This window comes from Bubalus kerabau, chromosome 18, assembly GCF_029407905.1.
Source record: "Bubalus kerabau isolate K-KA32 ecotype Philippines breed swamp buffalo chromosome 18, PCC_UOA_SB_1v2, whole genome shotgun sequence".
Taxonomy (NCBI): domain Eukaryota; kingdom Metazoa; phylum Chordata; class Mammalia; order Artiodactyla; family Bovidae; genus Bubalus; species Bubalus kerabau.
Window position 1 is genome coordinate 25,773,284 of NC_073641.1, and position 24,548 is coordinate 25,797,831.

The 24,548-nt window shown below is 38.1% G+C and overlaps 1 protein-coding gene and 1 pseudogene across 1 annotated transcript in view; both read left to right on the top strand.

Annotated features, from left to right (window-relative positions):
- Positions 1-15,848, top strand: part of DHX29 (DExH-box helicase 29) — a 46,834-nt gene extending 30,986 nt beyond the window's left edge. The window contains exons 15-27 of the mRNA XM_055555232.1: positions 67-211; positions 339-456; positions 1,070-1,154; positions 2,529-2,617; positions 3,591-3,719; positions 3,809-3,884; positions 4,558-4,782; positions 6,167-6,303; positions 6,712-6,805; positions 10,516-10,818; positions 11,591-11,722; positions 13,260-13,356; positions 15,566-15,848. Coding sequence (XP_055411207.1) covers positions 67-211; positions 339-456; positions 1,070-1,154; positions 2,529-2,617; positions 3,591-3,719; positions 3,809-3,884; positions 4,558-4,782; positions 6,167-6,303; positions 6,712-6,805; positions 10,516-10,818; positions 11,591-11,722; positions 13,260-13,356; positions 15,566-15,621 — 1,686 coding nt within the window. The 3' untranslated portion in view covers positions 15,622-15,848. The remainder of the gene's footprint in view (positions 1-66; positions 212-338; positions 457-1,069; positions 1,155-2,528; positions 2,618-3,590; positions 3,720-3,808; positions 3,885-4,557; positions 4,783-6,166; positions 6,304-6,711; positions 6,806-10,515; positions 10,819-11,590; positions 11,723-13,259; positions 13,357-15,565) is intronic.
- On the top strand, positions 11,732-13,246 carry LOC129633315 (60S ribosomal protein L34-like; annotated as a pseudogene).
- Positions 15,849-24,548: the final 8,700 nt, after the last annotated feature.

A 24,548-nucleotide genomic window follows, 5' to 3' on the forward strand; every position in this document is an offset into this window, starting at 1 on the left:
CATTTTTTCCTTCTTTGTCTTTACTTCATATTTTTGTTCAGATTTTTCCGATTATGTTTCTTTTAGGAATACATCCCAGTTCAGACTGGAACAAGTGCTGATTTAAATCCATTTTACCAAAAGTATAGCAGTCGCACACAGCATGCTATTCTCTACATGAATCCTCATAAAATCAACCTGGATCTCATTTTGGAACTTCTTACATATTTAGGTATGTACCTATTTCAAATGTGTCTCCATTTGTTTTGATAAAACTTTGCTACTAACTGGAGATGTTTTATTAATATTTTATATGCTGTTCCTTATTTTTGAATACTGTATCTTTCAAAAAATTTCAGACAGAAGTCCTCAGTTCAAAAATGTTGAAGGAGCAGTACTGATCTTTTTACCAGGCCTTGCTCATATTCAACAGTTGTATGATCTCTTATCAACTGACAGAAGATTTTTTTCAGAACGGTAACTACAGATCTTCATTATATTCCTGGTAGTTTTAAAATAGAGCAGTGTTTTGTACATTAAAATTCTTGATCAGAGCTTTCAAAGTCTTTTCACCTTTAGTTAAAATTGTCCATGACAAAGCAATTCTTATTTTAACTTTCTGTTATAGCATTTTATCTACTAAAAATTTTAGGTACTTTTTCTATATTTGTTTTATTTTCTTAATATGATTTAGCAGAGGGAAACTTGTAGTTAAGAATAAGATGGTGAGTCCCCTCCCCAACCCATGGGATGGTGCAAAACCCCAACAGCATCGCAGTTTATCATCCACACAGGCTGAGCTGGCTCTTCACTGTGTCTGTTTTCATATAGTTTATTACTGCTGTTATCATTATCACTTTGGCATCAGAATATATTTTTTAAAATTCTTTAAACCCTACATTCATATAATTCATATTAAATTTTTTCTCATCAATGAGTATATATATATAATTCTAAGAACTTTTGTGTGTGTTTACAATTTTTCATAATAAATTTTTTAATTGCTTCCTATTTGCAAATAAATTTTGTTATTCTTTGCAGTGTCTTCTAAAGAGAAACTCTTGCTAAGAACTATGATTTTAACTTTCAGATATAAAGTGATAGCTCTGCATTCTATTCTCTCAACTCAAGATCAAGCTGCAGCATTCACACTTCCTCCTCAAGGAGTCAGGAAGGTAAAACTCAGTACATAAATTTATATGTGATCCACCTGAGAACAGTTCATGAAAATGACTCCCTATCATCAAAGACAGTTATTAAGTGCCTTATACATGGCAGATTCCAGATGCTCTGCAGTCTAATATCATCAAAAATGAACCCAATATTAAAATTCAATTTATATTTATATTATGTTAGGTGTCTATATTATGTGTTATCAATAACTTTAGAGGAGTGGTAGTTTAAAAACATGGCATTATTGTTGCTTTTGAGAAGAAAAAGTCACTACTATTCCTTCAAGAAGAGAACACAAAGGATATTTGATGTCAGAAGCTACTTAAATCCTGGGAGGATTCTTTTTTTTGTTCTCTATAGTCTATTCATCCCTGATCATTTTTGCAACACAGAGAACATTAGGTTAGGAAACAATCTTAAGGTATTTTCATTGTCTCCTCTGTTCAGGATTCTGAATGAAGAGATACTTGGAAAAAGAGTTTCTCAGATTCTTGTCCCGAAGCTGCTGCCATGTCTGTGGCCTTTGACAACCTACTCAGCCTTACTTTCTCATCTTTAAAAGGGGTTGAATTAAATTTATGATTTTCTAACTGGGCTCTGAAAAATCCAGGGTTCATAGGTTATGCTCTGATCTGTAACATTTGGGCTTCTCTGAAAGATTTTGTCTGAAGAAAAGAATTCCACCACCTCTAAACACTTTGATCACCTAGGTCCTATCTAAGTCTTAATAATCTGGGTTCTCTTTCCTAGGATGAAGGATAAGAAAAGCAAGCATTCAGTATTGAGATGGAGTGATAACATAGTGAACTGACCTAGTTTCCTAAATGTTTCACCTCCAAAGACTCAACAGAAGAAAAAAACACACACAAGAAGATGGGCTATTCAGCCATCACCATTAAGAACTTTTGAGCTAGAAAGGGGCCTAAGAAATCATGTATTTCTACCTCCTAATTTGAGACCAGAGAGGTAAAATGACTTGCCCAGGTCACAAAGCTAATAAGTAGCAGAGCCGGGCAACAACCCACCAGTTCTCCTTACTAAAGAAAGTATTCCCTAATAATTGTAAAGTTTCTGCTGAGCAGTCTCCATTCTCTGACCCACTTTCCCATTCTGTGTGTATTATTTTTAAAATGACTGACTAGAATTAAGGGACTAAAAGTATTTCTGTTGGAATAAGAATCTATAATTAATAAGCTGAGGTGATAAAATTAATTAGAGCAAATTTAAGTTACACAGAAATAGCAATTAGATTGTGAATTTTTGTAAAGAATAATTGGAATTCACTTTTTAAAATGCATTGGCTAAACTAAGGAATTTTTAAGTGATGGCACATGGCTGAAAGTTGTTACCTAAATGTTTTGGCTTTGTGTTTTCAGATTGTTTTGGCAACAAATATTGCAGAGACAGGTATCACTATTCCAGATGTTGTATTTGTAATTGATACTGGAAGAACGAAAGAAAATAAGTAAGTTTGCATTTTCCTCCCAAATCAAAACATATTTAACCTGAAAAGGGCTTGGGACTCTTGAATTGTTAGGAGACCTCACAGAACCATCCCAGTCAGTACCTGTACTGCCAAAACAAGCACTAGATCTCAGAATCACATGGGGAACATCTCAAATGTCTTATTTCTGTCCAAAACAAAAGGTTTCAGAGAAGCTGTAGGGAAGTTTTAAGTGTCTGAGAATAAACGTCAAAATTCATGTCATCGGTTTTCCCGTAAGTAATATCAGTGTACTGCTACTGATAGGAAAGTGCTGAGAAAATGTTGAGACATAAATACTTATCAGTTAGTTTGTAAAATAAATTGTTTTACAAAAGCATTATTTGTGGGGTTATAAAAAAGCATGGGTTTTAGAATCAGAGTTAGATTATAAATCTCTGATCTATAGGCTTGAGCAAGTAATATGACATCAGTTATAATCATCAGTATTCTCCTCATATGTAAGTGGGAAAATTAAAATTTCATAAATTGAAAGTACGTAGTACAGTAATTGGCGCATAGTAGATGACTTTAACTGTTAAATAAATTTAATTTTAACAGAAAGATTATTGCTTTATAAATGTTTTGATGTTTATATTTAACAAATAAGGGAGACCATCTTCGTGGTCTATTCTAATCTATATACACTGTCCCTAATCTTAGAAAACTTTAGCAATATTTGGAAATGAGTATGACTGTCCAGTACAAAATATACTCCTGCTTTTTTTTAACTGTACCTTTAGAGGAAGTGTTTTCAGGGTTGAACTGTATTTTGTGAAAGGTGCTTTGAATTGTGATGTTCACAGCAGAATTTCTCACTTTTTCAAAGAATTCTTATTGCATAATTAATAGGCATTCTAATCTTCAACTTTAGAATCAAATACTTCCTGTTTTTTTTTTTAGATTTTGATTTAAGTCAGTTATCTACATATTATCTACTAAAACATTTTTCTAGGTACCATGAGAGCAGTCAGATGAGTTCTTTGGTTGAGACATTTGTCAGCAAAGCCAGTGCTCTGCAGCGCCAGGGGAGAGCTGGGCGGGTCAGAGATGGCTTCTGTTTCCGCATGTACACAAGAGAAAGGTATGGCATAGCCTGGAGATTAAAAACACACAAACCAGCGTGGCATTTCTGATAATAAGTGTTTAGGATTATTTTACCTTATTTTTCAGATTTGAAGGCTTTATGGACTATTCTGTCCCTGAAATCTTGCGCGTGCCTTTGGAGGAATTATGTCTTCATATTATGGTAATCCCAAGGGAATTTAGATGAACTTTTGTTCTCCACCCCTTTCTAAGAAAAAAGAAAAAGAAGACCTAAACTTATCTTACCTTCTGTTGCACTAGATTTTCAAGTATTTTATTTACTCTGCTCTAATAAATTCCCCCTTCCCCCATATTTTATAAGTAACCCACTGTGCTTTAAATCTGCCATAGGCACTCATACTTTAAGAAATTAAAATACACACTCATAGCCCAGAACACTAGTTCTCAACTGGGGATGATACTGCTTACCAGGGAAAGCCTGGAATGTCAGAAGACATTTTTAGTTGTCAGAACTGAGGGGAGAGGGAGACCATGCTATGGACATCTAGTGGGTCAAGACCAGGGATGCTGCTAAACACTCTGCAGTGAACAGCACAGTCCTCTAAAACAAAGAATTATCTGGGCCCACTAACAGTAGAGCTGGACTTGAAAAGTCCTGAACTAGACCAAAGGCTTCCTGGTATGAAAGATCTATAATATCCTTCAGTTCTTAGATTTTTTGGTTCTATAAAAATCAAGAATGAAGAAACTAAAAATATGCAACTGGAAAAATCTCCTCTTTGCTTAAAATTTTACTTAAATTTAGTTCCAGTTTGACCATCTTTTTAAAAATTTTTTCTGATCACATCCAAATTTATCACTTTTTCAATCTGCAGAAATGCAATCTTGGTTCTCCTGAAGATTTCCTCTCCAAAGCTTTAGATCCTCCTCAACTTCAAGTAATCAGCAATGCAATGAATTTACTCCGAAAAATTGGAGCTTGTGAACTAAATGAGCCTAAACTGACTCCACTGGGCCAACACCTTGCAGCTCTGCCTGTGAATGTCAAGATTGGCAAGATGCTTATTTTTGGCGCCATTTTTGGCTGCCTGGATCCAGTGGTAAGACAAGCAACACTGCTGCTTCTGCACTGTAAATATCATTTTGGTTGGGAAGGTATTAAGTTGGGAAAAAATTTTTTAACTAAATAGGGTGTCTATACTAACATTACAGAGAAGGCAATGGCACCCCACTCCAGTACTCTTGCCTGGAAAATCCCATGGATGGAGGAGCATGGTAGGCTGCAGTCCATGGGGATGCGGAGAGTCGGACACGACTGAGCGACTTCCCTTTCACTTTTCACTTTCATGCATTGGAGAAGGAAATGGCAACCCACTCCAGTGTTCTTGCCTGGAGAATCCCAGGGACGGAGAAGCCTGGTGGGCTGCTGTCTATGGGGTCACACAGAGTCGGACACGACTGAAGCAACTTAGCAGCAGCAGCAGCATACTAACATTAAAGCCAGAAAATCTGAATGCTTAATGAGAATTTTTGAATATTTAACTTTTTATATTTATATACAAGAAAGTATCTTCACCCATATACTCTTGTGTATTGTGGGTATTATTTTGTAAAAGGGTTTTGGCTTGTAGACTTCTGCTATCAAATATCCCACTTGAAATACTTAATTCTTCATATATATATAGTAGATGATTCATACAGTAGATGGATTCATTGAGAGTTTTGAACTCCACACTTTAGAATCAAAACTTCCTTCCCTTTTTCTGGGTTTTCTCTAAGCTAGCAATTACCAGCAATTCTGTTTTCTCAAATTATCTCAGAATTAACAAACTTTTTGCCTCTCTCTGAATCTCTTGCCTGCTTTGCCATTCCAACTTTATCAAGTTGTAGCTTTATCTGGGACTACAAATAAGGCTGTTTGAAATCAAAATGGGGAGAGTATGACTTACTCTAGTCTCTTTTTTTTTCCCCTAGTATCAGAAATATATACCAGAATTGTGTTGAGTCCAAGAAATATCTACTGCCATGATAGTTGATCTGAAAAGCTGCAGCAACAACAAATGGGTTGATATATAGTCCAGATTATGTAAGAATTATTTAAGGAGCATTGCAGGCAATGGAAATTCAGACTCAGAGTCAAGATCTCTGATCTGTGATTAAGGAATTTCTTTTAACTGTGTGACAGACTATCAGTCTCTTGCACAAATACTCATTTTTAAAAATCCCTGATTCTGTTGCTATTACTTCCCTGTCTCACAAAGATGATATAAAAGTAAATGATAGATTTTTTTAATTCCATAAAATGAAACTAAAAGTAACTAACTAAAATGAAAATGCTAGCTATTATAGAGCACAGTAAATTCAAAAGAAGAAGCATGCAACTTGAAAGTGCAGTTGTTCTATGATTTGCTTTCTATTACAATACAAATCAGCTTTCAGTGTGTACCTCTTTAAGGTTACATTTTTTTGTTTATTTATGGGCAGGCAACATTAGCTGCAGTTATGACAGAGAAGTCTCCTTTTACCACACCCATTGGTCGAAAAGATGAAGCAGATCTTGCAAAATCAGCCTTGGCCATGGCAGATTCAGATCATCTGACGATCTACAATGCATACCTGGGGTAAAGAAATAATCTGGGTTTTGTCAGTAGGTCAAACCTGAGGGTATTAACTATTTAAAAAATTTTATCTTTGACTTTTATTAAAAAGATACATTTAAGGTTTAAATTTAGTATTAGTTACTTCATCTGTCAAGTATAATTATTTTAGAGATTTGTATTTTTATAATCCTAAACTTTAAGAACAATGTACTTTGTATTACTATGTGTGTATTACCTTATATTTGAAGTTATTAATTTACTGTTATACAGAAGCAAAAAATACCTATATTGTAGTTGAAATTGGCTAGCTTTTAAAACAGGCAAGGCCCTTGCTCATTTTACATGATTATAATGTAATTAAAGCTATGGTTAGTACCTCTGAAAGTGAGAGTTTGGAAACATTAAACTTTGGTCATTTTTCTTATGTAGATGGAAGAAAGCACGGCAGGAAGGAGGCTTTCGTTCTGAAATAGCATATTGCCGGAAGAACTTTCTTAATAGAACATCACTGTTAACCCTAGAGGTAAGTCTTAATGCAACTGTCTTAATTTAGGGTCATATGGTGGACCAGTGGGATTATGTTGGGAAAAGAAATGCTTAGGATAGTGCTTGACACATAGTAAGTGTTTAATAAACATTTGCTAAATTAATAAATTTGTGATTTTTTTGTTTTGTTTACCACAACAGGTAACCTGTATTACACGGTTATTCAAAATAGTATTTAACAGGGACTTCCTTGGCTGTTCAGTGGTTAAAACTCTGCTTCCAAAATAGTGTTTAACAATCATATTATATTCAGGAAGTGGTCAAAGATGCAACATGATTTCATAGAAATAACTCTAGTTTGGGAATTAGGATAGTTGTCTATTCAACAGCTCAAGCTTGGAGAAGGTTAATTTAGTCTCAGTTTCTCATTTTAAAAAAAGAAATTGAATTGGGGATACGCTACAGTTTTTCTCAACTCTGAAAATCAGTTGTTACTTTGAATTATCATGGAAATTTTCAACTATACATAAAAGTGACAATAGTATAGTGAATTCCTGTGTACTTATTTCACACTTCATAATTATCAACATGTGCTCAATCTTGTTTTACTTATACTCCCCTTAATCCACTATCTGCCGTCTAGATTATCTTGAAGCAAATCCCAGATGTCAGGTTGTTATATATCTCTGAAGTATAGGACTTGTTTTTTCCTTTGGCATAAAGCATTTCTTTAGCATAATGAAAAAATGAAAAAAATAATTCCTTTATATCGTCAACTATACAGTGTGTAAATATCCCTGATTTTTCATATTTTTTTTTTTTTACAGCTAGTTCAAATCATGATCCACACAAGGTCCACATGTTAAAATCGGTTGATATGTCTCAAGTGTAGTACAGCATTTAAAGGGAAATGGTGTTTAGAGCAGACGTGCTATAAAAGCATTCAGAAAATAAACTTAACCTCTCACATAATTCCCCTATTCTATGCTCATATTTTAAAAGGTTGTCTGGCTAGGGTTCAAGATACGGCAAGATAAGCAACGCTCCTTTGTCTGCACTCCACTTCCTCCAGACCTTCAAGTTGCCCCCCACTCCCTTCTATCAGCCTTGTCTTCACCTCCCCTAAGCTACAGGGTTTTCAGTTCTTTACCAGTCTTGTGGTATTACAGCAACTGTCTGTCTGATTTTTCTTCTCCTGGATTTGAAGTCCCTTAAGTCCCAAACCAGAAAACTCAAGGAAATCCTAAATGTAAACTTCATCTTTTAATCACTTGTATCCGGTCTACTTTAAAAATGCTCATCCTTGCGAGACAGCGAGAGAGACACAGATGTAAAGAACAGACTTTTGGACTCTGTGGGAGAAGGCAAGGGTGGGATGATTTGAGAGAATAGCATTGAAACATGTATATTATCATATGTGAAATAGATCACCAGTCCAGGCTTGATGCATGAGACAGGGTGCTCAGGGCTGGTGCACTGGGATGACCCTTAGGAATGGGATTAGGAGGGAGGTGGGAGGGAGGGTCAGGATGGGGAACACATGTACACCCATGGCTGATTCATGTGAATGTATGGCAAAAACCACCACAATATTGTAAAGTAATTCAGTTCAGTTCAGTCGCTCAGTCGTGTCTGACTCTTTGTGACCCCATGAACTGCAGCAAGCCAGGCCTCCCTGTCCATCACCAACTCCCAGAGTCCACCCAACTGCAGCACGCCAGGCCTCCCTGTCCATCACCAACTCCCAGAGTCCACCCAAACCCATGTAAAGTAATTAGCCTCCAATTTAAAAAAAAAAGGCAAAAAAATAAAATTGGATTTTTAAAAAAAAATGCTCATCCTCCCTGTGGTATTTTAGCTGATTGGCATTACTAAAGGTAGAAAAAGATTTTAAGCAACAAGTTTAGATGGTTGCCATTAATAAACACGGTTAGAGTTCTTCAGGAAATTGTTTCCCAGAGACAAGTGAAGAAGGTTCTCACAGTCTAGGATCAGAGTCCTCTGTAGTTCTTCCTCAGTGTCTCTATGTGCCCATCCTTATTGAGTACAACTATTGAAAGCAGAGCTACTGTTAAAGTAGATATACTGAATGAAAATGCATTCAGGCACATTTTTATTGCTTTCACATATTAGACGTTCGTATGTTAATTGAAGTATGGTTGATTTATAATATAATAGGCATACAGCACAGTGATTCAGTATTTTTCTAGATTATACTCCATTAGAAGTGATTATAAAATACTGACTAGAATTCCCTGTGATGTGCAATATATCCTAGTTGCCTGTTTTATACAGACTTGTGTGTGCCTCTTAATTCCATATCCCTATCTTGCTCCGCCCCCTTTCCTTTCCTCCAGTGGTAGCCACTTGTTTGTTCTCTATATCTGTGAGTCCGTTTCTGTTTTGCTGTATACATCTGTTTATTTTAGATTCCACAGTTAAGTGATATCATACAGTATTTATCTTTATCTGCCTTATTTCACTTAAGCATACTGTTTAGTCCATCACCATTGCTGCAAATGGCAGGTTATCTTTTTTTTTTTTCATTTTTACTAAAGTTTTATTATATATTTATGGAACTTGAGGAATAGTAATATATTAAAACATTTCTTCAAAGTATTGGCTGTGTTAAACTGAAAATAAACTGATACGTTAATGAAATGCCTAAAGAGTTTGCTAAACTAATAAAGTATTATTTATTCAAAGAATAATGCACAAGGACTTCCCTGGCGGTCCAGTGGTCAGCATTCTGTGCTTCCAATGCAGGGGTCATGGATTTGATCCCTGGTCAGAGAACTAAGATCCCACATTCCATGAGATGTGGCCAAAAAAATTAAAAAACAAAAACAAGAACGCACAGAGATGTATACTTCATGCTGCTGGTTTTACTTAGGAATATGATGGATTAGGAAAATATTTGGCAAATGTTAATATTTATTATAAGGTTAGAAATGAAATATTTTAGCACGCCAAATTCCACAAGTTTTTTTAAATTGGCATGTAGTTGGTTTATAACATTAATTTCAGGTATACACATCATGATTCACCAATTTTAAAGATTATAGTCCATTATAGTTACTACAGGATATTGGGTTTTATTGGGTATATTCCATGTGCTGGCAACATATCCTTGTAACTTAATTATTTTACACATAGTAGATTGTACCTCTCAGCCACCTACCCCTACCTTGCCCCTCGCTCCTTCCCTCTCCCTACTGGTAGCCACTAATGTGTTCTCTATGTTCGTGTTTCTTTTTTGTGTTATATTCACTAATTTTATTTTTTTTAGAGTCCACATATAAGTGATAACATACAGTATTTTTTTTTGTCTGTCTGACTTATTTCACTTAGCATAATGCCCTCCAGGTCCATCCACTTTGTAGCAAAAGGCAAAAATTCATTCTTTTTGTGCTGAATAATATCCCATTGTGTGTGTGTGTGTGTGTGTGTGTGTGTGTATTATCATCTTTTTCCATTTGTCTGTTGATGGACATTTGGGTTTCTTTCATGTCTTGGCTATTGTAAATATCTATGAACATTGGAGTTCATGTATCTTTTTGAATTAGTGTTTTCATTTTTTTCTGGATATATGCCCGGGATTGAGATTGCTAGATCATGTGGTAATTCTCTTTTTAGCTTTTTGGAATCCTGTCCATTTTGATAGGAAACAGTAATATAAAGTACAAGGTTGTTTGGCACCTTCTTTAACTGATTATGATCGTGTCTCTTTTTAACAAACCAATCTAGGATGTAAAGCAGGAGTTAATCAAGTTGGTTAAAGCAGCAGGATTTTTATCATCTACAACTTCTAATAGCTTCGAAGGAAACAGAGCCACACAGACCCTTTCCTTCCAAGAAATTGCCCTTCTTAAAGCTGTACTTACTGCTGGACTGTATGACAACGTGGGGAAGATAATCTATACAAAATCAGTTGATATTACAGAAAAATTGGCTTGCATTGTGGAGACAGCCCAAGGCAAAGCACAAGTACATCCATCCTCAGTTAATCGAGATTTGCAGATTTATGGATGGCTTTTATACCAGGAGAAGGTAAAGTGCTCATTCTTAAATTCCAGTATTCGGGACATTATTCTAGAAGTCAGTCATAACAAATTTGGATGCCCACCAAATAGTATATTTGGTTCTTAAACTGAGCTATTCATGTTTGTTCATATTTGAAATCAAGATGTTCATAGTTTCTCAACAAAAATATAAACATGTCTTTTTTCCACATCTCCAAATAAGGGGGATATGGAATGGGATAGAACTAAACGTGATGTTACAACAGTCTGAGACACAATGCAACCTAAGATAACTTAATAGCAAATATTTGTTGATTAAAACAGTCAACCTTTTGAATCATAGCTCATTAAATTAATAAAGATCCATAATTTCAAGCATTGGCTTGAGTAACTCCCAGCTTATCAGCAAACTTAAATGTGTAAAACATGACAAATTCCTGACTAATGGTCATTGCTGAACCTTGCTGTAGAAACCAGGCACTTTGAAACTTAATCATAATTTTATCTTTCCACTAATTATTTAACAGTATTAGCATAACACTGCTTATTCATACTTTATGTTCAAGGTATACAATTCAGCCTTACAATTAATGTTTGAAATCCTTTTAATAGTATAAATACACAGGTGGTGACTGTGATTATTATAAAAGAGACTGTGCAACATAATGTAGACATGTAGCTTTATAAAACAATTTAAAATAGTAGCAAATTATAGAAAAACGCTTACATGAAACAGAAAATGAATTTTTTATTTTTTTAGGCTGTGAAGTGTCTTTTTTGTTGTTTTTTTTTTAATACAGATACGATATGCCCGAGTGTATTTGAGGGAAACTACCCTAATAACCCCTTTTCCAGTTTTACTTTTTGGTGGTGATATAGAAGTTCAGCACCGGGAACGCCTTATCTCTGTTGATGGCTGGATCTATTTTCAGGTACATGCTACAACTGATCTTAAAATTTTACTGCCAGTACCATTGAGATAGATTTTTTTTTTTTTAATTGGAGTTTGCATAATTTCTTCCTATGGTTTGACTTAAATAGAAGACATCTGTATTTTATCTTGCCTGCATGGTTTTAAATCTGCTTAATTTTAAAATCAAACTATATTCCTAATTGCATATTGCATTTGTTGTCAGTAATAATGATTTGCCATGTGGTGGACTTCAGTAGTTAATTTTACATGGATCATCCTAATTTAATACCCTAACAACCTTGTTAGATGATTTCTTTCTATTGACGAGGCACTTAAGCTGAGTGAGAGTTAAATAGCTTACATGGATTGTTAACGGTAGAGCAAGGTTTAAACCTAGAACTATATGATCCTCAGACTTGTGCTCCTTCTGCTATATCATGCCACCTATAAAAAGACACAAATTCATTTAATTCATACTGTTAAAATTCTCCTCTGGAAAAATTAGACCAATCAGTGCTACCAACAATAAGTTTATGTCTCTATAACTTATCAACATTGACCACTTGAAGCAAATCTAATACGTTTTCCTCTGATATACCATGATAACTGTTTGTCTAAGACTGGAGATGTAAATTTTAAAGGCAGTTTAAAAAGTATGTGCACTTCTCACAAAGAGGGGGAGATGGTGATAGTGTTCTGTAACTGGATTGTGGTGATGGCTGTACAACTCTGTCAGTTCATTAAAAACCATTGAGTTGTACACAGTAAATTTTTATGATCTATAAATTATTCCTCAGTAAAGCTGTTTTAAACATTCCATTTTAAAACCTGTAGTCCTCTTTCTTCCTCTTCCGGGGATGATATCTAGAGGTATTCAGGATGGTCCAGTGTCTGACCTACCGTCGGAGGCCGTCCTACAATACAGCCTCTAACAAAACCAGGCTGTCCCGAATCCCTGGTAATGGAATTGTTTACCTTTATACCGAGAAGTTTGGGAAAGCACCAGAATCCACATGTGGGCTGTGCCCAGGCCGACTTCAAGGAGTTCATGCTGTGAGACCTGAAGTTCTTATGAGGTTGTCTAAAATGAAAAAACACAATCAGCTGGGCCTTTGATGGTTCTATGTGTGCTAAATGTGTCCACGACAGGATAAGCGTGCTTTCCTTATCGAGGAGCAGAAGATCGTTGTGAAATTGTTGAAAGCACAAGCACAGAGTCAGAAAGCTAAATTAAAAAATGAAGCATTTTTGAGCAATAAAATCAAAAAGCACAAAAACGAAACTGTAGTCTTCACTCCCATAGAGTTGATACAAGAGAAGAAAACAATTGCAAAATGGTTGCTTTATTCTGGAAAGAGGTATCAAGTTTATGGGTACTTACTAAGGAAATTGAAGTTTGTCTCTTAGCTGCAGAAGGTAATTTATTTTTCCCATAACATTTTATATTTAAGTCAATATGTGTTAAAGCACATTGTAAGGCATATATGCTTACCTTGATTTTTTTTAAACGCATTCACACTCCTGGGATTAATGTTCAATTTGTCATCTCTCAACAGGCACCTGTTAAGATAGCTGTCATTTTCAAGCAGCTACGAGTTCTCATTGATTCTGTTTTAAGAAAAAAACTTGAAAACCCTAAGATGTCTCTTGAAAGTAAGTGTTTGACTCTAAGAAAGAAACTTTCTCTGAGGTTCTCAATATGTTTTCTCTACCAGTCTCCCAAATGTAGAGCTGTTAGTCTGTAATCCTTCAACAGAAATCTGCAGGGGACTCCTGAGTTGCCACTTAGTCTGGTATGTGCTTTGCTGTGCTTAGTCACTCAGTCGTGTCCGATTCTTTGTGACCCCGTGGACTGTAACCCACCAGGTTGCTCTGTCCATGGGGATTCTCCAGGCAAGAACATTGGAGTGGGTTGCCATGCCCTCCTCCAGGGTAGTCTGGTATAGTGTTTCCCAGACTTTCCAAATCATCAGAGTTATCCTGGCAGTTGTTAAATATATATAAATATGATCCAAAGACCTACCTCAGGCATACTGAATCTCCTCTATGGGAGAAGCCTATGGCCATATTGCTGTTTTATAATCCTTTCATCTGTAACACTTCCCCTGTACTACCATCCCCATTTTTAAATGCAATTATTTTTAATAAACTAGGTTGTTTTTCTGGTAGAATTTCTTAGGTTTAGGATTTGGGCAGTTGCATCTTCATGCTTTGATTTAATGTTTCTCTGTTCCCTGTATTTTCTGCAAACATGGGTTTGATCCCTCGGTCGGGAAAATCCCCTGGAGAAGGGCATGGCAGCCCCCTCCAGTCTTCTTGCCTGGAAAATTCCACGGACAGAGGAGCTTAGTGGGCTATAGTCCATGGGGTCACAAAGAGTTGGACATGACTGAGCAACTAACATACATACACATTCTCTATATTTCCTGAAAACTAGTAGTTATATCTAATGACTTGATTAGAATCTGGTTTTTAGGAAAAGAATATTTTTTGGTTGGTGCTATATCCTTCCCATTGCACATCAGTTTGGTTTTCTTGTTTTTAATGATAAGAATTGATCAATTTGTTCAATGTGATTATATTTAACAAATATCCCAATTAATTCTAGTAGGTAGGCAAGTTGGGGAGCTACTGGTCTAGTGCTACTGCCCTGAAGTCTCACACTTTGTTAATTTCCATAACTGAAGGTGAATGAATAAGCATTTAACTGTGTTAGTTTTCCTGTACTGCTGGAAACTTAAATCAGGTCTTGACATATTAAGAGAAGTGGGCTCTTCCCTTGAGGAACTCTGTGCACTACAACACAGCCTAAAACAACAACAAAAAATACATTATATTAAGTACAGGTTGAACCTCAACTTTTAAATTAAGAAAAATCAATTTTAAAATGCTTTCAATGTTTATCTTTGCCATAACAGGAAAAGTGGAACCTGCCCTCTGATGAGGCATGTATTTTTGACTTCAGGGAAGATGAGGTACATTAGTGTCCTCTCTTTTTGGACTTTAGAGTAAGAGACGTTGGGATCGAAGGGACACCAAGCTTTTGAAAAAGAAATAACTGAAGTTGCTCTTGTATTTTCTTTTACTACACTGTTCCTCAGACTAAAAATCATAGTTCTTTCTAGACCTGTCATGTTTGCCTTGGAGCCAGTGAACTTTCTTCCCTCACTCCTTTTTATTTAATGCCACTATAGCCTCCAAGAGCCTGAGTGTCAGGCCATGGGCCCAGTTATCAGTATTCTCCATTGCAGTTATTGCAACATAGACCATTTTCTTATTGAAGTGTCTAATAAGATAAGAATTTCAGTCTTGGAGTCCTGATAATTACAACTATTCAGAAAGTAGTTATGAAGTCACAATACCAGACCAACTGATTAAAAGCAGAGGCAGCTGTGAAAACCTCTAACAAATAACGTAGCCCCTGTTTAGTCTGTTTGTCCAGTTAATTGGCGTTTGATTCCTTTGTTGTGTAGAGCGGTCTGTCACTTTGCCATCCACACTTCTCCTAGAGCGCTTCCCTGGTGAATTTTTTTGTTTCCTTTGAACTAAACATGGAAAAACAGATAAAGAGTGCTTTATTCCTTGCCCATACTGTTGGCATCCTGGCTAATTCTGAAGTTCATGGATGAGTCCAAAAGTAGACTTGAACTAGGTGAAAAAGTTAGGAAATTTACTGTCTGAATAGAATTTTTAAGAAATAATAGAGGCATCTCTAGTTTTATAAGTGAATATTGCTGGGTTAACTCTGTATTCTAATTTAAAAGAATCTTTTAATTAATTATACCTGTGGTTTACATGTGTATACACTGAAAAATTAGTCAGTGATGAATTTATTCATTGGTTTTTTTCTTCTTCCATCCAGATGACAAGATTCTCCAGATCATTACTGAATTGATAAAAACAGAGAATAATAATTGAAACTGCAATTCATGATCAACTGCTTTGAAGAGAGTCATGAAATTATATGAAAATGGACCATCCCATTAAGTATTTCAGTACTTAAAATGTTGGTACTAGTCATAATGTAAAGGTGGTGGAAAAAAGCACATACTTTAAATATGTGTAATTTTCTAATTTCTTTTTAATGATAGCTATTCTCAGTGTATTTGCCACTACATTTACAATAAATTCTTTGGTATCATCCATGTGGTATTCATCATCATGTGCCTTACAGGCAAAGCCTGTGTCTGTAGTATCATAACTTACTACTGTGATTCCCTGTGGACCCACCTCATCCTCTTATCAGTCCTTAATGTCTAGAGAGTTCAAACCTACTTGAGGAGGAAAGGGTCTAAAGGTCTTTCTCGCAGAGGAGAAAATGAGCTCCAAAACCAGTGGTAATTAAATTTTCACAAAAACATACAACTTCAGTTGTTTAATACTTGATAGGAAAAGTCAAAATCTAAATAAGGTATACATTATTAATAGATGCCATCTGTATCAGTAGCATTCACTAAAGCACAGACAGAGTACTGTAGGAGTTTAGGCAGCAATGGATAATGCTACTATCAACCCAGGTGACACCATTTGCACCATTTTCCTCAGTCATAAGCTTTGATATCACTGCTCTTGAATCTTTTTTGTACCAATAATAGAATTGATAAGGTCAGTAACTTTAAGACACTAAAGCATACTTAGATATTTTTCAGTGGTTTTCTTTGTTTCACTTACGATTTTTGAAACTCTGTCTTGATTATGTTGAGGAATTTTCCATTTTCTGTCAAGATTGTTTCAGATCAGATCAGTTCAGTCGCTCAGTCGTGTCCGACCCCTTGCGACCCCATGAATCACAGCATGCCAGGCCTCCCTGTCCATCACCAACTCCCGGAGTTCACTCAAACTCATGTCCATCGAGTCAGTGATGTCATCCAGCCATCTCATCCTCTGTTGTCCCCTTCTCCTCCTGCCCCAATCCCTCCCAGCATTAGGGTCTTTTCCACTGAGTCAGCTCTTCGCATGAGGTGGCCAAAGTATTGGAGTTTCAGCTTCAGCATCAGTCCTTCCAATGAACACCCAGGACTGATCTCCTTTAGAATGGACTGGTTGGATCTCCTTGCAGTCCAAGGGACTCTCAAGAGTCTTCTCCAACACCAGAGGTCAAAAGCATCAATTCTTCGGCGCTCACCTTTCTTCACAGTCCAACTCTCACATCCATACATGACCACTGGAAAAACCATAGCCTTGACTAGATGGACCTTTGTTGGCAAAGTAATATCTCTGCTTTTCAATATGCTGTCTAGGTTAGTCATAACTTTCCTTCCAAGGAGTAAGCGTCTTTTAATTTCTTGGCTGCAATCACCACCTGCAGTGATTTTGGAGCCCAAAAAAATAGTCTGACACTGTTTCCCCATCGATTTCCCATGAAGTGATGGGACTAGATGCCATGATCTTCATTTTCTGAATGTTGAGCTTTAAGCCAACTTTTTCGCTCTCCTCTTTCACATTCCTCAAGAGGCTTTTTAGTTCCTCTTCACTTTCTGCCATAAGGGTGGTGTCATCTGCATATCTGAGGTTATTGATATTTCTCCTGGCAATCTTGATTCCAGCTTGTGCTTCTTCCAGCCCAGCGTTTCTCATGATGTACTCTGCATATAAGTTAAATAAGCAGGGTGACAATATACAGCCTTGACGTACTCCTTTTCCTACTTGGAACCAGTCTGTTGTTCCATGTCCAGTTCTAACTGCTGCTTCCTGACCTGCATACAGATTTCTCAAGAGGCAGGTCAGGTGGTCTGGTATTCCCACCTCTTGAAGAATTTTCCACAGTTTATTGTGATCCACACAGTCAAAGGCTTTGGCATAGTCAATAAAGCAGAAATAGATGTTTTTCTGGAACTCTCTTGCTTTTTCCATGATCCAGCGGATGTTGGCAATCTGATCTCTGGTTCCTCTGCCTTTTCTAAAACCAGCTTGAACATCTGGAAGTTCACGGTTCATTTATTGCTGAAGCCTGGCTTGGAGAATTTTGAGCATTACTTTACTAGCGTGTGAGATGAGTGCAGTTGTGCAGTAGTTTGAGCATTCTTTGGCATTGCCTTTCTTTGGGATTGGAATGGTTTGGAAAACTGACCTTTTCCAGTCCTGTGGCCACTGCTGAGTTTTCCAAATTTGCCTGCATATTGAGTGCAGCACTTTCACAGCATCATCTTTAAGAATTCGAAATAGCTCAACTGGAATTGCATCACCTCCACTAGTTTTGTTCATAGTGATGCTTTCTAAGGCCCACTTGACTTCACATTCCAGGATGTCTGGCTCTAGGTCAGTGATCACACCATCGTGATTATCTTGGTTGTGAAGCTCTTTTTTGTATAGTTTTTCTAGGAACTTCAGATATATTTTTGTGTAGACCAAATGGCAAAAATTGTATCTGAAGGACAAAAGATTAGAATTGAGTAGGTACTTAGTGACTATAGTTGACTGTCCATACAGTGGTACCAACCCTCCACGCAGTCAAAAATTTGTGTGTAACTTTTGACTCCCCCAAAACTTAACTTCTCCTAGCCTACTGTTGCCCAGAAGCCATACAGCTGATTAACATATATTTTCTATCAGGGCCTCCCTGGTGGCTCAGCTGGTAAAGAATCTGCCTGCAATGCAGGAGACCTGGGTTTGATCCCTGGGTTGGGAAGATCCCCTGGAGAAGGGACCAGCTACCCACTCCAGTACTCTGTGTATAGTCCATGGGGTCACAAAGAGTCAGACTGGAGAATTCCATGGACTGTATAGTCCATGGGGTCACAAAGAGTCAGACTGGAGAATTGCATGGACTGTACAGTCTATGGGGTCACAAAGAGTCAGACACGACTGAATGCTTTTAACTTTCACTTTTCTATGTTATGTCTAACATACATTTTATACATTCATGACATACCTAACTTTTTATTAATTTTTTAAAAACTATTTCTAGGCTTCATGGCTTATCTGCAGGTTTTTAAAATTGTCACAAATGTCAAAAAATTTTCCAATATATTTATTGAAAAAAATCTCTGTAAGTGAACCCACACAGTTCAGACCTATGTTGGCCAAGGGGCAAGTGCATTTGTTGATGAATGAATAAAAGAGGCTGTAACTTGCACTTTATGTGCAGATGAAAGTAAAAATAGTAGCAATCTCTCATTTTAGGTTTCTGCTTGCAGTGTGAGAAGTGAATTGACAGCAAGGAGTCAAATGTGACTGGTCAGGAGTCCGTCTCCAGTGCCATTAATAGAATGGAAATGTTAAATGAAAGAGCTAGATAGGGTGCTGGAGGCAGTTCAACTTGTGAAATACAAGGACATGGAAATTGTGAAGTTGTGCTGGTGGAACTAACGTTAATAGACGACTTTGTGTGTGCATGCTAGTGCCCAAATGTTCTTTGTATACTCACTTATTGAATCTCCACAACAGCCCTACGAGGTAGGTAGTGCATTATCTGCATTTTACAGATGAGGAAACAGGCCTGAGGAAGTGAAATAACTGGTCCAAGATCAGGCTGATAGTAAGAGGCAGAAGCATTATGGCTCTGAAGCCGTTTACATTTCTGAAATGTAACCATTCCTTTGAAAATGTGAAAACAGTGGCTCACATCAGGATTAGGATCGTAGAGTTAGTGTTTCACACAGAGGTGATAGTTACCAGTGTGGGAATGAAGAAGACAACCACCAAAGGAGAGAGCAGATAGAAGATAAGTGATGTTAAAATCTTACAGAACTCCATATTTCAAAATCCACTCACTCCTTTCCATCTCCTCAGCCATAACGCAGACCCACATCACCATCATCTCTCACCTACATCACTAGTAATCTACAAATTTGGCCCTCCCCTTCTTACCTCTCTCTAATCCATCTTCCCTACAACCGTGAGAATGATCTTTTGAAAAAGTTATCTGTTGCTTGGCCGATTCAACCCTTGCTTGGCCTCCCATTGCCCTTAAAGTATGAACTTCAAAACATGCCTGCAAAGCTTTAAGTAATCTGGATCTCGCTACCTTCCAACTCCTCTCCTCTCTACCTCTTCTTGCAGTGCTCCAGCCACACCAGGCTCCTTCGGAATCCCAGAAGATGCCAAGTTGCTTTTTAATTATTTATACATGTTCTTTGTTCTGGTTCTTTATCACATAGACTATTCTGTTCCTTTGCTGTCTTCACAGACCACCCTACTGACTTCCTCACTGATGACCCTGCTGAAGTGTAGCTCCCCCTTTTAATCACTCAACACACATACTGTTCTCAGAAGGTACCATCTGCCTTCTGTCTTCTCCCACAGGACCACAGACTGCATTTTGACTGCTTTCCTGTGCTACTGTATACTGGCTGTGGCACATACAGGCATTCAATAAATGTCTGCTGAAGATGAATGAGGTATGAGGAGGGGCAGCATCACGCATTCTTGCCAAAGTCCAGGAAGGAGAGTTTCTGGGAAGCAAGGGTATTGTCAACAGATGTTATGGACTAAGAAAAGACTTCCAGATTTCATAAGCAGGTCCCACTTTTGAGAGCAGTGTTTGAATTAAGGCTGGCAAGGAAGGACACTGAGAGGTCCCTCAGCCACCTACACTTTCGGTGGTTTGCTAAAGGCACTTGCAGGACTACTGTGATAGAGAAAGATACAGTAGGATCAGCCAGGGGAAGACACTTCACAGGGAGTCTGGAGGAATCTACCAACAGGCTTTCTCCGTGTTGTGCAATGTCTCTGCCCAGAGAAGTTTGTTGGAGACTCGAACTCCGAGGATTTTACTGAGGGCTGGTTACAGGCACAAAGACCAAAACCATAACTATCAAAATTCCAGACTCCCAGAAGGAAAGCAGGCATTCAGTGCCTCAAGCAGAAAAAAAGCGTTATCTGAAATGCAAGGAATTTTTCAAAAACCAAATTCTCAGGCTCCAGCCAAGAGCCAGCCCTGCAAACAGACCCGTCTAAAGACAGTAACCCCAGGACTGCTGTGTTCAAAACTCTTGCCTGCACAGTCACAAAGCTACCAAATCCATTCCCACAAAGGATTTTTAGAGAATGATTACAAACTAAAAGGTAGGGCACCAAATGAAAAATACTCCTTACAGATGTGATGAAGAAACACAAAGCATAAGAGGTTGAATGAGATACTTTAGGATAAAAGAAGACCTTCACTGATTTGCAGATAAATAACTAGCTGAGGTTGAGGATAATATTATCATTGGAAGGAGCCCAAGAACTAAAGAAGAATATAGAGAACAACTTGAAAAAGCTTTTTGGCTTAACCTACCCAGAAATGCTTAGGGACTTGAGGAGATAAGCAACTTAAGTTAATAAAAGGCTTTTTTGTATCCAAGTGACCTTGGTGTTGGGCTTCCCAAGTGGCTCAGTGGTAAAGAATCTGCCTGCCAATGCAAAAGACGCAAGAGATGCTAGTTCGATCTCTAGGTCAGGAAGGTCTGCTGGAGGAGGAAACGGCAACCCACTCCAGTATTCTTGCCTGGAAAATTTCATGGACAGAGGAGCCTGGTGGGCTACAGTCCAGTCAGTCAGTTCAGTTGCTAAGTCATGTCCAGCTCTTTGCGACTCCATGGACTGCAGCATGCCAGGCTTCTCTGTCCATCACCAACTGCCAGAGCTTGCTCAAACTCGTCCATTGAGTCAGTGATGTCATCCAACCATCTCATCCTGTTGTCCCCTTCTCCTCCTGCCTTCAATCCTTTCCAGCATCAGGGTCTTTCCAATGAGTCAGTTCTTTGCATCAGGTGGCCAAAGTATTAGAGCTTCAGCTTCAGCATCAGTCCTTCCAATGCATATTCAGGACTGATTTCCTTTAGGATTGACTGGTTTGATCTCCTTGCAGTCCAAGGGACTCTCAAGAGTCTTCTCCAACACCACAGTTCAAAAGCAACAATTCTTTGGTATTCAACCTTCTTTATGGTCCAACTCTGACATCCATACATGACTACTGTAAAAACCATAGTTTGACTAGACGAACCTTTGTTGGCGAAGTAATGTCTCTCCTTTTTAATATGCTGTCTAGGTCTGTCATAGATTTTCTTCCAAGGAGCAAGGATCACAAAGAGACACAACTGAGCATGCATATATACACACAACCTTGGGATCTTAGAGTGAAACAGACTCTAATCTATTTTGTCTTTATGGCTTTCTTAATAACATTTTTGTTCTCTGTTTTATTGTAAAAATATAGTATATAATACATATAACATACAAAATATGTTAATCGATTGTTGACATCATCAATAAGGCTTCCAATCAACAGTGGGCTATTAGTAAAGTTATCTATGATTTTCAGTAGCGTGGCAGGAAAGGGAAGGGTTGGTGCCCCAACCCTACAATGCTGAAGGGTCAACTGCACACTGCAAAATGATCACCACAATAAGTCTTGTTAATATTTATCACTATGGCTATAAAAAATTTTTTTTCCTTTGTTTTCTTTTTTTAATTCCTTTTTGTTCTTTCTTATGATGAGAACTTTTAAGATCCACAGGACTTTGTGGAAAACAATTATATCGCAGAGGTTCTCCCACAGGAGTGAAAGTCTGGGGCCACATACATCAGGTTCCCCAGTCTGGGGGTCTGACACTGGGAAGAAGAGCCCCCAGAGCATCTGGCTTTGAAGGCCAGCGGGACTTGATCACAAGAACTCCACAGGACTGGGGAAAACAGAGACTCCACTCTTAGAGGATGCACACAAGCTCTTATCAACACCAGGACCTGGGGGGAAAAAAACAGTGACTACATAGCAGCCTGGACCAGACCTACCTGCTGATCTTGGAGGGTCTCTTGGGGAAGCAGGAGGCAGCTGTGACTCACTGTGTGGGCAAGGAAACCGGTGGCAGAGGTACCAGGGAGTATTCATTGGTGTGAACTGTCCTAGACACAGTCATCTGAGGCCAAGACCTGGCCCCACCCCACAGCCTGTAGGCTCCAGTGCTGGAATGCCTCAGGCCAAACAATCAACATGGCAGGAACACAGAGATGAAGATGAAGCAAGGGAATACCAGAAAAACATATACTTCTGCTTCATTGACTACACTAAAGCTTTTGACTGTGTGGATCACAACAAACTGTGGAAAATTCTTCAAGAGATGGGAATACCAGACCACGTTACCTGCCTCCTGAGAAACCTATATGCAGGTCAAGAAGCAACAGTTAGAACCAGACATGGAACAACAGATGGCTTCCAAATTGAGAAAGGGGTATGTCAAGGCTATATGCTGCCACCCTGCTTATTTAACTTATATGCAGAGTACATCATGTGAAATGCCAGAGTGGATGAAGCACAAGCTGCAATCAAGACTGCCAGGAGAAATATCAATAACCTCAGATATGCAGATGACACCACCCAAATGTCAGAAAGCAAAGAGGAACTAAAGAGCCTCCTGATGAAGGTAAAAGAGGAAAGTGAAAAAGCTAGCTTAAAACTCAACATTCAGGAGACTAAGATCATGGCATCTGGTCCTATCACTTCATGGCAAATAGATGGGGAAAAAATGGAAACAATGACAGACTTTACTTTCTTGGGCTCAAAATCAACTGTAGACAGAGATTGCAGCCCTGAAATTAAAAGACACTTGCTCCTTAGAAGAAAAGCTATGACAAACCTAGACAGCATATTAAAAAGCAGAGACATCACTTTGCCAACAAAGGTCCATATAGTCAAAGCTATGGTTTTTCCAGTAGTCATGTAAGCATGTGAGAGTGGGACCATAAAGAAGGCTGAGCACTGAAGAATTGATGCTTTGGAACTGTGGTGTTGGAGAAAACTCTTGAGAGTCCCTTGGACTACAAGGAGATCAAGCCAGTCAATTCTAAAGGAATTCAACTCTGGATATCCAATGGAAGGACTGATGCTGAAGTTGAAGCTCCAATACTTTGGCCATCAGATGTGAAGAGTGGACTCATTGGAAACAACCCTGATGCTGGGAAAGACTAAGGGCCAGAAAAGAAGGGGGCAACAGGAGATGAGATAGCTGGATGGCATCAATGCCTCAATGGACATGAGTTTGAGCAAACTCCAGGAGATATAAAGGACCCCAAAACCTGGCGTGCTGCAGTTCATGGAGTCAAAAAGAGTCCTACGTGACTTAGCAACTAAACAACAACAACATACAAAAGGCAGATTCCAATGAAGAGAGCCCGGTCAACTCAGCCCATGCCACTCAGGCACTAGAGAGACCAATCCAAGTGTCAAGTAAGAATCAGAGATAAAGAGAACAACTTCACCAAAGTACCACCCTTAAGAACTAGCTGGTGAAAGTGAAAGTGTTAGTTGTTCAGTTGTGTCCAACTCTTTGCAATCCCATGGACTGTAGCCCACCAGGCTCTTCCATCCATGGAATTCTCCAGGCAAGAATACTCCAGCAAGAATACTGGAGTGGGTAGCCATTCCCTTCTCCAGGGGATCCTCCCGACCCAGAAACTGAACCCAGGTCTCCTACATTGCAGGCAGATTCGTTACTGTCACAGTCATATTAATTTAGACAAACCACACACAAGGCCAAGGAAAACAGGTCCACCGATAAGGGCAGGGCTTCTGGGGTGACAGTCGTAAAGAACTATTGAAAGGAGTAAAGAAAGAGATTTTAAAGTTAGGTTTGGGTAGCCTTGATATTCAGGTTGTGAATTTCTGAGGCCATATAGAAAGAGAATTGCTATATAACAGTATTCATGGGTATGGTAGCTAACAAGTAAAATTCAGTCTAGCGTAGAGACCTCACATACCTGGAAAACACTAAGATATAATCTAGGAGTAAATTGGAATTTTACTAGAGTAAACAATGGTACCAAATTAAAATTCTATCCAGTCAAGAGTCCCCAAAACTAGGTCAAGACAAAGTCACACAAATAGTAGTAGAGCTTTAGACTAGAATCTGTAGGAGGAGGAATCG